The sequence below is a fragment of the Triturus cristatus genome, chromosome 1_2 (genome assembly GCF_964204655.1).
Source record: "Triturus cristatus chromosome 1_2, aTriCri1.1, whole genome shotgun sequence".
Classification (NCBI taxonomy): domain Eukaryota; kingdom Metazoa; phylum Chordata; class Amphibia; order Caudata; family Salamandridae; genus Triturus; species Triturus cristatus.
Genome location: NC_140580.1, coordinates 1,082,071,083 through 1,082,087,833, shown reverse-complemented (window position 1 = coordinate 1,082,087,833; position 16,751 = coordinate 1,082,071,083). Strand labels below are relative to the sequence as shown.

Here is a 16,751-nt window from a genome sequence, read left to right as displayed (position 1 = left end):
AACGTATCTCATCCACTGAAGAGATTTTCCAAGAGCAAAGTCGTCATCTATTGACAAATTCAAAAAAAGAGCATACCCCGCTTCTATCCTTCACAAAGCAGAAAACAGAGTCAAAACCAAGAATCGCACCGATTTACTCCAGAACCAAACTCTTAAGGCTTCTAATTATTCACGACTGGTTTTCGTATCTAAATTTTCCACCCAAAGTTTGAAAATCAAGAAAACCATTCGGAAAGATTGGCCACTATTACAAACTGAACCAGACTTTAAAGGCATTTTCAATCAACTTCCTATTTTTGCTTACCAACGCACATTGAACATACAACAACTACTGAACAGGAGCCCTCCTGAACCTGACAAACCGTATAAAGGTACCATCCCTTGTTTAAACTGCGGTAGCTGCAACAACATCATCAAGGGTACCATTCTCATGCATCCCACCAGTGGTACACCCATCAAACTCAAAGTTACGGCTACTTGTGACACCAATAACGTTGTGTACTTACTCAAATGCCCATGCGGACTCCCGTATGTGGGAAAGACTGAAAGGAAAATGAAAATTCGCTAGACAGAACACAAAAGTAACATCAGAACCAAGAATACCAAGTCCACAGTGGCAAAACATTTTCTTGAACATAATCATAACTCTAGTCAACTGAGGTTTATGAACTTGGAACAGGTTTCTGTACAACGAGGGAGAGACAATGGCCCCTTCCTCTTACAACGCAAAATTTTCTGGATAAACAGACTCAATTCTGTTCACCCGGGTGGACTTAATGAACGCCTTGAATTTAGTTGTTATCTATAATTGTTAACATTTCTTAGTTGTGCATTATTTTTGGGGCTCTTTAATCATGTTTTTTATTACAATTTGTTTGTTTGATTTTCTTTGCTACCACTCCTTTTTTTATTTCTCTTCCTCACTTGCTGTTTTTATTTACAACACGATTATCTTGTCAATTTCCTTTACCATTATTATCCTTTCACTTTTTTCTCTTGTTTCTTTCATACGTTATGACTTTGTTGATTATATGTTCTATTTGTTTTGTAATTCACTTCTTGTTCAGCATATTGTTAGTCATTCTTCATTTTTCCCACTATACACACGATACGTAGTATGTTTTCTATTTCTATCTCGATTATTACTTCCGGGTTCCTTTGGGTATATTTTCAGCGTTTACTCCACGCGCCTGGTATCGCCTATGGCGTGGTTCCGTACACATTGTTCCGGTGTTTACAGGTATTCATACTTTCATTACATCTTACTCTTACGTTAGTCGGAATTTTTTGTAACTCCAAAATTTAACCGCACAGATGATTTGAGCACTATTTAGTATTCGCGCACTCGAATCGCTTTCATTTCACGGCGCCACGAACACAATTGAAATAACTGTTAACATTCCCGCACGCTATTTACTCTCGTTTGTTCGTCGTATGTTTACTTAACATCTATATCAGTTCCCTGCATTGTCACCGCACCGCGTTTTAACCACACGAGTTAGAACTAATTCGCAAAATTCTTCTTTTTTGCACCATGTACTAACGCTATCATAGTCACGTGTTTCATTTTGCATTCCGCTAAGCTTGGACAATAGCCAACTCTCCTTCTTTATTTTCGCCTAGGATTATCCCCCAGATGAAGGGCCAGTCCCGAAATGCATCGGGGACATCTTTGTCTTGAATAAAGCATGAACATCTACTTTTGTGAACCACACTTATAGATTAACAAACTAAGTATGAGAAGCATCATACATACGTGAATTACTATGGATTAAACATGATATAATCGAATTAAAGTGTCAGAACCTTATCACACATGCGAATTGCCGCATTTCGAGTGCTACAGTGAGGACGTCTTTTCCCTTTAAGACGCGTTCTGCAATCCTTGTGAGGACCCACAAACCCACTAGCTTGTTGATGTCCATCAACGTTTCAAGGAAAGCCAACAGTGGAGCAGCTACTGGTGCAATTGTAAATAAAAGTAAATCTATTAAGAAATGTAAATTCAAATTCTGTGAATCCAAAACATGAAGTTACACTCATATATCCTGCCGCTTGACCAACACGATAAGCTTAGGCGATTAATTAGCTTTTTGAACTGGGCTTCCAGTGTCCTTATCGTGGCAACATACAGCAAGAAGGCTATATTTCCTCTATACTCTGAAAGAGCAATTATTTGCAGCTTCCATAATGCTGTAAATAATGCCATGGGTAATGTCATATGTGATGTCACCAGTGTTACTATCGTTTATGTTCTTTCTGAGGATATCTGTCTGTGTAATCATGGCTGTAGCAATTCCACCCAATGTAATAACTGCTCGCAGTAGTAGGTTTACTTGCAGAAAGAGCTTGCAGTTGAACAGCTGCAGTACCACTTTCAATGCCCAGATGTCCTCACAAGACTAAACCCCACTGTTAGATAAACAGATGTGGAAAGAGCATTCCTTTTATGTTCGTTATCATTGATGTCAATCGTGATATGATCTGTGTCTCCCACGAAATTAGAGGCGTGCAAACTATGAGGGAAATCACCCTCAAGAATGTCTTATTAGAGGTGTGATGTCATGTCATGGTATTTAATGAGATGATATGTCATGTTGTGTAATGAGATGATAAGCTATGCTAAGTTTGTAATGTGATGGGATGTTATGGGGCCGAAAGAACATAGTCTGCAGTAATTCAAGCAAACATCCCATGGAGGTAGGATTTAATTATTGAAACCTTCTGGGTTTTTCTATGCAATGACCGTCATCCAGAATTGAGTGTCTGGAACGCTTCAGACAGGTTGGTTGACTGGATGCATTGTTTCAGGGATGAAGTCCAGCAAAAAGACTAGAGAGCAGCAAGGCAAGGGGATACTAGAGGGTGTGAGTCTGGGAGATCAACTGCTGAAGCCACAGACTGAGGATTTAGGGAGAAGATCCTTGAATATATTGTGGATTGGCTGAGGATGGTCGGTAGGTCTTAGCTCTAATCAGGAGAACGCCATGCCCCTTATTGTCTGACTGCAGTAATGGATCAGGGTATGATTTTTATTTTGGGTGCAATCCCACTATATCAACTACAGTGTATCAGCACACCATTGTAGAGATACTACAACATCAACACTTACCTACCCCTCAACCAGATTGACACACCACTACATGAAGCGACTGCATCAACACAGTTAGGTTTAAGGGATAGTGTTAGGCTTAGGTTTACGGTTAGGGGTGTGGCTCAGGCTGCAATATCTGCCCTGTAACAAAATCGGCTGAAACCGGCCCTGGCAAACAGCTCCGCCAGTCCCCCCAACGCCTCCTTGGGGGGGGCGGCCGAGCACTTTGCCAGGGCTGGTTTTTGTTCCCAGTCCGGCACTGGTGTCGTTAAAGGTAGATTTAGGTTTAGAATTAAGTTTAAGATAGGTGTCGGGCTTAAATTGTGGCTGAGGTTAAAAGAGGCTTAGTGTTAGGCTTGGGGTCAGATGTAAGCTCAGTTTTAGGGTTAGGCTTAGTTAGGGCCTACGACGAATCCAGCTATTTTGATAATGAAGTGGCCAATTACATTATATACATATTAAGTCTATGTATCAATAGGTAGTGGTAGCTTTGTTTGTGACGTGTTACTTGAGAAAGTAACATACTACTGTGTTTTTTGGATTATGTGGGACTATGAGAGTTCCGCCATTTTACCCATGGATATTTATGGATTGGGCTGATCTTTGAGCACAAGGCTTATTGGAAAATGCAGAAGAGGATGATTCTTAAAAAATATCTTGCATTGGTAACATATTGGATGCAATATCTTACACTGCCACATACCTGATTCGTCATCAGTGGTCTCAAGTGCATTTTTAGGCGCCAATATTAACTGTGAACGAGAGATAGGGGGGCCGAGGAGCTTTCGAACCAGTTTCTGCCCTTCCCGCCATGCGGAAGCACCATACAATTTAGACACTGCAAAGAAACAAAATGAAATGATATCAGCTCTCTAGTTATTTGAATGCCGTAAAGACAAGCGTGTGTTTCCCTGCTTTTTGGTGCTTCAACCTCTAAGCGACCTCTCGGTCCAATCCGGTCCAATCAGGAATCTATTGACTTTACCTTTTGAGGAAGCAATAGGAGGTGGTCCCTCTTTTATTTCTAGAACACTACCCAGTCAATAGTCTTATCTATTTTGGCAATTGAAAATTGAGCTGTCTTTGCTTACTCTCATACCTTAGCAGGTGAGTAGCTAAGATATTCTATCTATAAACTCATATACCCCCTAGCCTGTTTGACAGCCTCCCTTTGTTTTTCACATTTTGTCATCCTTACGAGGGAATGTCAAATCTGTCGTCTTTGTTTGCTATTATCGGCCACAAGTTGCTTTAACCCATCTTGGACTCCCTGTAGAGTTATTAATTGTCAGGAGGGACAGATCCCTGGCAGATCTTCATGATCTCCACATTAAGTAGATCTAGATACAGGGAATCTAAATTAAATCATTTACATAGTCAGCAGTTAACCTGAAAATCTGGCATGGATCCAGTAGTCGTGGCCCTAGGCTAGACACCACTGTTCTAAGGGCCCAGACAGGGCCCCTTCTCCAGGGTGTCCACTCTATGGTTTCTTCAAAATCAATACTTTGTCCAACAGCGAGTCTCTCCACTAACACCCACTGGTACATTCATTATACTGGATTGTTGAAATCTCTCTCCTGGCCCATACAGTGAGCTTTACTAATTTTATTGAAAGCTCACCTAGCTCAAAAAGGTGCTTGACATGTTCGCCAACTGGAATAAGTATTGGTGATGCGGATGACCACTAGAACAACTGGATCTAACAATAACTTTAATTCACAGATGCAGGAACAAGTTTACTTTCTGAAAATATTTTCCTGGGAATAGTCCAAATATTTGCAACTCTCTCTCTATTTAAATCTTTGCTACAGATTTAACTTCCCCTTTTTTCAGACATACCTGGACCCTGGCATTCTTAATGGCATGCAATTGCTATCCACTTGAATTGCCTCTTAGAATATTATTGATGGGATCATTTCTTTGCTCCAACCCCAGCATGGATAACTAAGTTCTTCATTGTTCTCAGTTTGAGAAATCGATTACCATTGGTCTAGGTAATATTTATACTTGTAGCATACAGCTTCAGTTCACAGTGGTGTAATACACAGTGGTGTAATATAGAAAACCTGTGCAAGCAAACAATTGCAAAATATTCTTGTTATTACTGTTAAGCCTGCTCATGGGTCTGGTTCTCTCCCATTGCAACAAATAATCCTCTTAACTGATTTTCATATTATGAACCCGTCCACGCACCTAAGTATGACAATATAGGCAGACAATCCCATAAAACCATCATAAATACATGCCTTTAGAGGGGGAGGATGCCTGAGTTGCACAGCACAGGCATGCAGAGCATCAGTTATGAACCAGAGGCTGATGGAGAAGGAGGAAAAGTGAACCACCAGGGAGCGCGAGGAGAGGATCCAGAGGTGGCTGTGCGAATAGATACCAGGGAAGAAGGGGGTAGAGAGGGGATGGGGCCAGGGCGGCAAGGAGTATGATTTGGACCAAGTGAGAGGAGATTGTGGTGTTGTGAAATGGTGAAGGGACCCCCTGCACCTAAAGGCAATGGGTCAGTGTGGGAAGTATGCAGATAGTGCTAGACACATGGGAAATTGCCATGTCATGGATTTGAAGAGGACCCTTAAGATAGTGGTTAGACAAAGGCTCATATCCTACCAACAGGAGGAAGAAGTCACCTGTAGGTAAGGGGAAGGAATAGCGCCTTAAAATAGATAAATGTGAGAAGTAACTATGGGAAAGGGGTAAGGAGTGGGGCAGAATGGTGGGAGAAGACACAAAGTGAAAACAGAAGAGGGTGGGGCAATAAAGATGCACAAAACAGTGGTGAGAGTAAGCCAGAGGAAAACAAAAGAGAACGAAGCAAGTCTCTTGGGGGCAACTAGCAACAAAGGAAAATGAGGGGTATGAATAATGAAGGTGAAGAGGATTAGGGGAGGAAGTGAGTAAAGATGAAGATAATGTTGAGAGTAAGGGGGAGATGAGTGATGATGCTAAAGATGAAGAGGATAAACTATGCAGAAGGTTGTCGGTGATGTAGAGGTGAGGAGGGACCAGGAAGAGGAATTGAGTGGGGAAAACTGGGGGAACGCAGTGAGAAGTAAAAAATAGGAGGGCAGAGGAAGAACAGCAAGTGGGGGAACAGAGATGGAGAGGGTGTCAGAGAGGCAGACAACTCAAGAAGAAGTAGAAAGACAGAGCAGACAGGATCAACATAGAGAGGAAGGAAATAACACTGGAGAGAGGAAGTTAGGGATATGGACTATCTTAGTTGAGAACAATGGAGTGGACATTAAGAGCTAACAGACAAGAAATAACAAGTAGAAAGGGGAAGACCGGGCAGCCCAGGAAGGAGTAGTAAAGGTGTCTGGGGCGGATTAGCTTAGACCAAAAGCCGTGCCCACCATGGAGGCAGGTGACCTCCATTGTCAACACCCCAGCAGCGCAGAAAATATCGAGGGAGTTAACATCGCTATGTTTGATTACATAATAAGAGGGAGGAGAAGGTCCAAGGGCACAGGGACGAAGTATGAGTGATGCAGACAGTAAATGTCCTCCCACCTCATGCCAAGGACAATTGAGAGCTGACACTTGGTTACCACTTTGATGGAAGCATTATACCTAACAGGAGATTTTTTACTATCAGCAGGAGATTCATAGGTTTCTATGGCCAAGAGTTTAGAACTCAAAAGCAGATGTTCACAGATGTTGCCTGTGACCAATTAACAACCTGAGGCCAGGACAGGCCAGTATATGAGCTCTCTGGAGCTGGACCTTTATTTGGGGCACTGGAAACAAGGGAAAGGTGGAGGAGTCCTCTAGGTACAAGGGAGTCTGCAGGCATTCGGACAAGATATACTGCAGGGTAGGGTAGGTGTGAAGTATTCACATGGATGGAAGTGACTTGGGAGCTAGAAATCACAGTGCAGAGGGCTGCTGACTCCTTTGTGCCACCCAGTGCTTTAAATGGGAAAAAATAAGTGCAGGTACTTGTGAGAAGTTGGCCTGATGTATGATGTCACTAGTTCTAGTGTACACCTTATATCAGTCCAAATACCCTTATGGTGATTGGTTGTAAAGTCAACCTTATAGACCAGCTATCCTAGTGGTAGCATGGACAAGAGCAGTCTTAGGCTAAACTCTGAATGGCATGTGAAGCCAGCTGTGATACCATATATAATCCCTTGAATACCAAATGAAAGGACACCACAACAGATATATATATAAAATAAAGTGTATTTATTCTAAGCAAACCCTCAGCACTCTTTATGAGATTAGAGGTAAGTACAACACAGTCTTATTAATGCATACAGTAAGTCACACAGGTAAGTAATACAGTTAGGCCCTAGGGGCCACGCAAACCATATACTAAGTAAGTGGTATAAGAACCACTGTCACGGAAATACAATAGGCCTAGGCCTAGGGAATCGCTGGGGCTACACTACACTAGCGTTAGTTAGGAAGTGGGAGGCCCACGGGATTCGTGTGCAGAGTGGAAACACTCACGCGTAATGCGTAAAAGTCAATAGCAATAGTACAGTTTAGAAAACGGTAGATTTAGGACACTTCCGGAGTAGCTAGGAAGTTGAGACTTGAAAACTAGACACTAGGATAGTCACTATCCTGATGAGCACCGGAGTACCCAAGTTACCTAGCCCACAGGCTGCGGGTGCATAGGGGTGAAGATGCGTCGTTTTCGTCGTCGACTCCTATGGATGCCTGAAGAAAGATGCTGACAGGCAGTCAGTGAAGAGTGTCCGGTGGATCCCAAGGCTGGGATCAAGAAGAGAAGAAACCTGCAAGCAGAAGGGACAGAGTCAAGGTCACTAGCCAGTGACCACGTGGAACCAGGAAGGAACCAGGTGATGTCGTGAAGAGTTGCAGGTGAAGGTGAAGCTTGTCGCTGCAGCCAGGAGGACCAGGAAGCGTCGAGGACGACCAGGACCAGGAGGCGAGCTGTCCCACGAAGGCTCTTGCTGTCGGCGGCGTCGAAGTTGGACTAGGACTCACCAAGCCTTGGCAAGCGGAACCCACGAAGAACGAAGGACTTGCTTCTGGTGCAGACCAGGAAGGTCTGGGGTGCTTCTTCTTTGCAGAGAAGCGGGAGCCAGTCTGGAGGAGCCAAACCAGCGCAGAAGATTTCAGGGAGCGTCGTCACAAAGGCCACTAGCCAGCGGGCAAGCAACCGGACAGACGCGGCAAGCAGGAAAATGCTGAAGGACCCCACGCAGGACTCGTGGAGTGTGGGGGGCTGATCTTCGGTGCAGATGGTGCTTGGGGTTGGGGCTTCTCAATCCCCGGTGCACAACTTCGAGGGTACCTCAGAAGCTGCGCTGTAAGTTACTAGCCACTTTTTCCAGGTAGCCGGTCCCACGTCGCTCGTCGCCTCCACGGATCTCAGCTCTGCTGCAGATGTGGATGAGGGTCGGAGAAGTCTGGAAGTCAAGGCTCTGGTCGGGCTCTGCAGTCGGTTCCTCGTAGAACGGTCGCAAAGCAAAGGGTAGTCTCTTGATGGTGCCTGTTTGCACAGGGTAGCCACTCCTTGGCTACAAGGGAGATTCTTCAGTCTTCTTCTTTCGTCGAATGTCGAAGGTCCAGAGTTTCTGTTCAGTTTTGCAGGTTCAGGATAATCTAAAGTCTTGAGGCCCAACTCCCACTCTTATACTAATCTGGGGGGCTGGGATACCTGCTAGGTCACGCCTAGCACCTCCCCAAGCAGGAAACCTATTGTCCAGGCCTCCCTGGCTGGGATCACTCCCAGCTGCAGGAGGTCAGACTTGTGTCGTGGCAGCAGCATCCATTTTCTGATGCTGAGGCTTTGGTCAGAGGCTAACAGTTGAAGTATGATTTTAACAGGTCTTTCCCTCTAGAAGGGGGGAATAATATTCTCATGTCCAGAAATGGCATGGGGGTATTATTCCCTAGTGTTAGACACCTTACACGACATGTTTGATAAAGCCAAACCATAGTTACCATAACCGTCTAAGATTATAAGGCACTTTAAGAGTATATGGTAGGCTATATCATAGAACAGCTATAAGGACAAGGTTCCGAAAGCTGCAGACAGGCTCAGCTCATGCTAGAGCGCCATCTCACATGTTACCAAGCACTCTGCCTCCAGGATTGTCAAGGCCTGCCATAGGAGTGACTGATAGGTACACATGTGTCTATATGTAAGTTAAGTATAGGAATACTACACCTAAGCAAGGGGTGATTACACGACCTTGCCCCAGCTGAGTGATCAGCCAGTTGTGTCAAAATGGAAGGCCAGGCCAGGGGTGGCATAATACATGCTGCAGCCCCTGGTAGGCCTAGGGTACACCTATGCCCTGGGTACCTAGGGTACACTGTACAGGGGCCAATAAGGTGATCCTTACCAATTGGTTATGTACCTAGGGTACATGGAGTCCATTTTACAGAGAGAGCAGACAGCCTGAGACCCTGAATGGCAGGATCTCAGGCCAACTAAGTCGAAAAACCAGCTAGACACTAGGCAAAAAGTTGGGGGTAACCATAGTCAGATATCCACCTTCCTACACAACCCCCCCCCAAACGAAAGGAGATAAGGCTGGCCTTGACAAGGTAAGCCTCTATTGCCTGAGTGGCCATATAAGGAAGAACCAGCACTGGCATGGTTACCCCCTGTCTCATGGTCCACTAAGCAATCCCTCATCCTAAAGATATCATAGGGTCTCCACCATAGGGAATCTCTACCTTTGGTGTGTCTTTGCAAAGTAAAAGGCTGGTGTTGAGATGGAGTACTGAAGTGAGTGTCCTTAAAGTGAGGCCTCAGCTTCCTCCAATCATCCTCCACCATGGATGCCTTTCTTTCTCTAACTGAGTTGCACTGTGCTCTCAGGGTCAGCCTCTGGCTACCTAAAGCTGGAGGCTGGGTCCCTTTTGTGGGCTTACTGGAGGGACAGGTCAGGTTTGGGGCCCTAAGGTCCCATGTTTGCCTGTGCCCAACAGAATCCCTCTGGGGGAGGTCCCTAACTACCTGTGAAGGGGATCCCTCAGGAATGTTTTTACCCATCACCTGGCTAGGGCAACTAACCAGGCAATCCTCATTCTTTTGATGGGGGGGGTTCTTGTGGACAGGGGCCCTCTTGGGGTCCACTGGCCTCCCTGACCTCTGCAGCCCTGGGCTGACTGAGGCAGGGTAGAGAGAGGCAGGCTACCTGCACCAGACTGGGTCCCACCTTGGAAGGGGCCACTGACATCAGAGGCTCTGCCAGGCCAGGCCTGGCTACCTCTGGGGCAGTTCCTTCACAAGGGGTGAGGTCAGATCCCTGAGGAGGCTGACCTTTTCCTAATGTCTGGGGAGAGGGAGACTTTTCTTCCTCCCCACTACTCTCTGTTTGTGTGGAGTGATCCATAGTTTCAGGCTTCACTACACCTATATCAGTCTGAGTGTGGGCTGAGACCATTACAGCCTTGCCAACCTTTTCAGGAAGGCACTCAGTTTGTGTTTGAGCTGTGACTGTCACAGCTCTGCCAATTTCTACAAGGAAGTCTGTCTGTGCCTGGGCTGTGGCTACCACTGCCCTTCCAACCTTTTCAGGGAGGAAAGCTACTTGGACAGGGGTTGTGACTGGCACAACCCCACTACCCTTTTTGGAAAGGCCTACCATTTTAGAATGGGTGTCTTGTTCAACTCCAGCCCAAGCTGAGAGTTCTAAGTCATTCCCCAGTAAGCAGTCCACAGGCAAGGTTGGAGACACTGCCACCCTTTTAGGGCCAGTGACACCTCCCCAGCTGAGACATACCTCTGCCATGGGATGACTGTTCTGTTTGCCATCAATGTTAGTTACCTGGTATGAGAAACCAGGCAAAAGCTGCTCAGAGGGAACTAGCCTATGGGCCACCATAGTGATGCTAGCTCCAGTGTCTCTGTAGGCCTCAGCTTTTCTACCATTGATGTAGGGTTCCTGTCTGTACCTACCCAAAGTGTTGGGACAGGCAGTGAAGTTGGCAAACCCCATGCCACCATCACAGACAAGAGTAGCTGCTGTAGGGGAATTGGCTAAGCCAGAGTCCCCCTGTGTTCCCCAAGAAAACCCAACCAAATTTTTGGGGGCACTCCCACCACCTGGGGGATTACTGCTGACAGTAATAGGTGGTGTGACAGGAGTAGTTGGAGGAACAGTTTTGTTTTTAGCCTGTGGACAACTGCTGTCAGTTTTCCAATGCCCAGGTGTTTTACACACATGGCAGTAAGGCTTTTTAACTGTGGTAGAGGAGGGAGCTTGGGACCCACCACCCTGTGTGGAGTTTTGGGGCCCTGAGGAAGATTTCTCTTTTGCTTTATCCCCACCCTTCTCTTGAGGCTTGGTGGTATCTTTCTTTTGGTCACCACCCTGATTTTTAGGCCTAATCCTGGTCCTGACCCATTTATCTGCCCTCTTTCCCAATTCTTGGGGAGAGGTCAATTCTGAGTCTACCAGGTGTTGATGGAGAAGCTGGTTCTGACAGTTATTAAGGATCTGCTCCCTCATAATCAAGTTGTACAATCCTGTATAGTCCTGCACCTTGCTGCCATTTAACCAACCTTCCAAAGCCTTAGTGGCACAATCCACAAAATCAGACCAGTCCTGTGTCTGTGTCTTCTGGGTGTCTCTGAACAACAACCTATATTGCTCAGTGGTTAAGCCAAACCCATCTATCAGAGCACTCTTCAGGACTTTGTAATTGTTTGCATCCTCATCACTGACTGTGAGGAGCTTGTCTCTACCTTTGTCAGAAAAGGAGAGCCACAAGATAGCTGCCCACTGACTTTGGGGTACCTGCTGTACTTTGCAAGCCCTCTCCAAAGCAGTCATCCATTTGTGGATGTCATCCCCATTCTGATAAGGGGGGACTATCTTGCTTAGGTTTCTATGGTCATAAGACCTATCCCTATCTCTAGGAATGTTGCTGCCACCAGTGGGTTCTGACCCACACAATTTTTGCTCTCTAGCCAGAGCAAGCTTCTCTTTGGCAAGGGCAATTTCTTCCCTCTGAATCCTCAGATTAGCTTCCCTCATTCTGGCTTTATGCTCCTTTCTCTCAGGTGAAGTCATTCCCCTGTGAGAGGAAGCATTAGAGATGCTAGAAACATGGGAGTGGATGGATTCCCTTGAAGGGGATCTGTCCCTCCTGCTTCTCTGTGAAAGCCTACTTGGGGGTCTGTATGGGGGGACCCCATGCAAACTCCCATGTAAACTTAGGTTAGCCTGGCTAAGTCTTCCTACTTGGCCCTGGCTGTCTACCTCTTCATCTGAAGCCCCATCTGACTCCTCTGTGGTGGGTAGACCCTCCTCTGTGCCTAGGGCACCTGCCTGAGATGCCCTCTGAGCATCATACTCCTCTAGGAGTTGTCTTAACTGAAGGAGGGTAGGGTTTGCACCCTGTTTTATTCCTCTGGAGGTACACAAGTGTCTCATCTCCTGGAATGTTAAGGTATCATATCTAGAGGGGATCTTTTGCAGACCTGATCCTCCTGAGAGAGCATCTACTTGATCTACTCTCAGAGACATGATCTAGTGAGGGTGTGGTGTGTGCACCTACCTACACTAGTTGTATCTACTAAACCTTTCTAGTAGTTGTAGTCAGGGTGTGTTACTCCCTTCAACCTACAACTACAAAGTCCAGTAGGACTTAAGTATAATAATCTATGTTATATGTACCTAGACAATATCTGTGTGATCTTTCAGTTTAGTATCTCAAGATTACAATGGTATTACAACAGCAAGCTCAGATCCCAACCGCTGCTCACCAATGTGAGAAGTTGGCCTGATGTATGATGTCACTAGTTCTAGTGTACACCTTATATCAGTCCAAATACCCTTATGGTGATTGGTTGTAAAGTCAACCTTATAGACCAGCTATCCTAGTGGTAGCATGGACAAGAGCAGTCTTAGGCTAAACTCTGAATGGCATGTGAAGCCAGCTGTGATACCATATATAATCCCTTGAATACCAAATGAAAGGACACCACAACAGATATATATATAAAATAAAGTGTATTTATTCTAAGCAAACCCTCAGCACTCTTTATGAGATTAGAGGTAAGTACAACACAGTCTTATTAATGCATACAGTAAGTCACACAGGTAAGTAATACAGTTAGGCCCTAGGGGCCACGCAAACCATATACTAAGTAAGTGGTATAAGAACCACTGTCACGGAAATACAATAGGCCTAGGCCTAGGGAATCGCTGGGGCTACACTACACTAGCATTAGTTAGGAAGTGGGAGGCCCACGGGATTCGTGTGCAGAGTGGAAACACTCACGCGTAATGCGTAAAAGTCAATAGCAATAGTACAGTTTAGAAAACGGTAGATTTAGGACACTTCCGGAGTAGCTAGGAAGTTGAGACTTGAAAACTAGACACTAGGATAGTCACTATCCTGATGAGCACCGGAGTACCCAAGTTACCTAGCCCACAGGCTGCGGGTGCATAGGGGTGAAGATGCGTCGTTTTCGTCGTCGACTCCTATGGATGCCTGAAGAAAGATGCTGACAGGCAGTCAGTGAAGAGTGTCCGGTGGATCCCAAGGCTGGGATCAAGAAGAGAAGAAACCTGCAAGCAGAAGGGACAGAGTCAAGGTCACTAGCCAGTGACCACGTGGAACCAGGAAGGAACCAGGTGATGTCGTGAAGAGTTGCAGGTGAAGGTGAAGCTTGTCGCTGCAGCCAGGAGGACCAGGAAGCGTCGAGGACGACCAGGACCAGGAGGCGAGCTGTCCCACGAAGGCTCTTGCTGTCGGCGGCGTCGAAGTTGGACTAGGACTCACCAAGCCTTGGCAAGCGGAACCCACGAAGAACGAAGGACTTGCTTCTGGTGCAGACCAGGAAGGTCTGGGGTGCTTCTTCTTTGCAGAGAAGCGGGAGCCAGTCTGGAGGAGCCAAACCAGCGCAGAAGATTTCAGGGAGCGTCGTCACAAAGGCCACTAGCCAGCGGGCAAGCAACCGGACAGACGCGGCAAGCAGGAAAATGCTGAAGGACCCCACGCAGGACTCGTGGAGTGTGGGGGGCTGATCTTCGGTGCAGATGGTGCTTGGGGTTGGGGCTTCTCAATCCCCGGTGCACAACTTCGAGGGTACCTCAGAAGCTGCGCTGTAAGTTACTAGCCACTTTTTCCAGGTAGCCGGTCCCACGTCGCTCGTCGCCTCCACGGATCTCAGCTCTGCTGCAGATGTGGATGAGGGTCGAAGAAGTCTGGAAGTCAAGGCTCTGGTCGGGCTCTGCAGTCGGTTCCTCGTAGAACGGTCGCAAAGCAAAGGGTAGTCTCTTGATGGTGCCTGTTTGCACAGGGTAGCCACTCCTTGGCTACAAGGGAGATTCTTCAGTCTTCTTCTTTCGTCGAATGTCGAAGGTCCAGAGTTTCTGTTCAGTTTTGCAGGTTCAGGATAATCTAAAGTCTTGAGGCCCAACTCCCACTCTTATACTAATCTGGGGGGCTGGGATACCTGCTAGGTCACGCCTTAGGGGTGGGACCTGGGAGGGGGTGGTTACACCCACTTCCCTTTGTTTCGCGCCAGAGCTGGGGCTGGAGTGCCCCAGCGCCGGTTTGAACTGGACTATGCAAGGAACACCTTGTGTGCCCCAGGCATGTCTCATTCCTTTCAGCCCACCCTGCCCCAATACACTAAAGGCTGTCTGGGGAGGTGCTAGCACCTCCCCAAGCAGGAAACCTATTGTCCAGGCCTCCCTGGCTGGGATCACTCCCAGCTGCAGGAGGTCAGACTTGTGTCGTGGCAGCAGCATCCATTTTCTGATGCTGAGGCTTTGGTCAGAGGCTAACAGTTGAAGTATGATTTTAACAGGTCTTTCCCTCTAGAAGGGGGGAATAATATTCTCATGTCCAGAAATGGCATGGGGGTATTATTCCCTAGTGTTAGACACCTTACACGACATGTTTTGATAAAGCCAAACCATAGTTACCATAACCGTCTAAGATTATAAGGCACTTTAAGAGTATATGGTAGGCTATATCATAGAACAGCTATAAGGACAAGGTTCCGAAAGCTGCAGACAGGCTCAGCTCATGCTAGAGCACCATCTCACATGTTACCAAGCACTCTGCCTCCAGGATTGTCAAGGCCTGCCATAGGAGTGACTGATAGGTACACATGTGTCTATATGTAAGTTAGGTATAGGAATACTACACCTAAGCAAGGGGTGATTACACAACCTTGCCCCAGCTGAGTGATCAGCCAGTTGTGTCAAAATGGAAGGCCAGGCCAGGGGTGGCATAATACATGCTGCAGCCCCTGGTAGGTCTAGGGTACACCTATGCCCTGGGTACCTAGGGTACACTGTACAGGGGCCAATAAGGTGATCCTTACCAATTGGTTATGTACCTAGGGTACATGGAGTCCATTTTACAGAGAGAGCAGACAGCCTGAGACCCTGAATGGCAGGATCTCAGGCCAACTAAGTCGAAAAACCAGCTAGACACTAGGCAAAAAGTTGGGGGTAACCATAGTCAGATATCCACCTTCCTACAGTACTCATTAAAATAGAGGTGTGGCAAGTGGGCAGGGCAAAGGGCAAGATATGTTCATACCTAATGACTTCTGTACCAGTTGCAGCACATGTCAAAACACAAGAGAAATGGGTTTCTGAAAATAAAACAGATTAGCACATTACACGTAATTACATGCTCCTCGGAAGCAGTGCGGAATCTGCCCTGCACTGGAGGAGAAACCTAACCTGCGCCTGCCGTGCTGTGGATCAGGGTACCGGTACTCTCCCTAGGCTACAGGGAAGTGCCGGTACTGACGGCAAAAAAATCCGAAAGTGCCGGTACTCAGTACCGGTGAGTACCGGCCCATTTAAAGCACTGGTACCACCCCTTCTGGATGACTGATGCCAAAGAGAGAGGATGGTGAATTCAGAATGATTTACGTCATTCTTTTCCACAAGGTTATTCAGTTCATCGCATCTTAGAGAGAGTCGTATTCAGTATCACACATGCCCCTAACTGTGCAGTGTAGCAGAATGAGAGCTAAGAATAGGCCATGGCGACTCTTGGCCAACGCTGTTACTAAATCTGCAGGTAGGTTGCTCCCTGTAAACCCTGGCAGATATCAGCCTCTAGGCTGTGGAGGGAGGAACACATGAAACAACGGAGGATGAAAGAAAAGAAAGACAGGAGCAATGGATGGATGGAAAAGCAGAGCGGAGGATGGATATATGGATAGAGGAATAGATGGATGGATAAATTGATGGAAAAAGGATGGCTGGATGGATGAATGGATGGATGGATGGCAGGAAGGTTGAGTGATGGAGAGAATGAAAAAAAGGAAAGATGGATAGAGAAAGGAAAGATTTTCACTTTTTACAAGTCTACTCATGGGGGGCGGTATTTCATGCCCTGTCTTTGGGGGCATAAAGTAAGAGATCGGGTCTATCTCCCACCTGCATGAAAATGTCCATGGCCCTTTCTGTTTTTTTTTTTTTTTTTTTTTTAAAAACCTTTATTCGTGCATCTTAAAAGAACAAATACGGGCCTACAACCGTCAGGCCGGCCACGATACAGTAAAGCACTGATACCCACATTACAGCCCCCGGGCATCAACGGTCAGGATTAACAACAGGTTATGAGTCACATACTGGAGATATCTTTGAAGCCCGGGGAAGGAGAGGTGAAGGTTAATTTTAAGTTTTTGATAATTTTATCAGAGAAAAAAGTCAATGAAGGATAA

At 46.3% G+C, this 16,751-nt stretch overlaps 1 protein-coding gene across 1 annotated transcript in view; it reads right to left on the bottom strand.

Moving 5' to 3' along the window:
• Positions 1-16,751, bottom strand: part of CCDC187 (coiled-coil domain containing 187) — a 395,322-nt gene that overhangs the window by 234,397 nt on the left and 144,174 nt on the right. Inside the window, exon 9 of the mRNA XM_085613361.1 lies at positions 3,798-3,932. Within this exon, the coding sequence (XP_085469487.1) occupies positions 3,798-3,932 (135 nt within the window). The remainder of the gene's footprint in view (positions 1-3,797; positions 3,933-16,751) is intronic.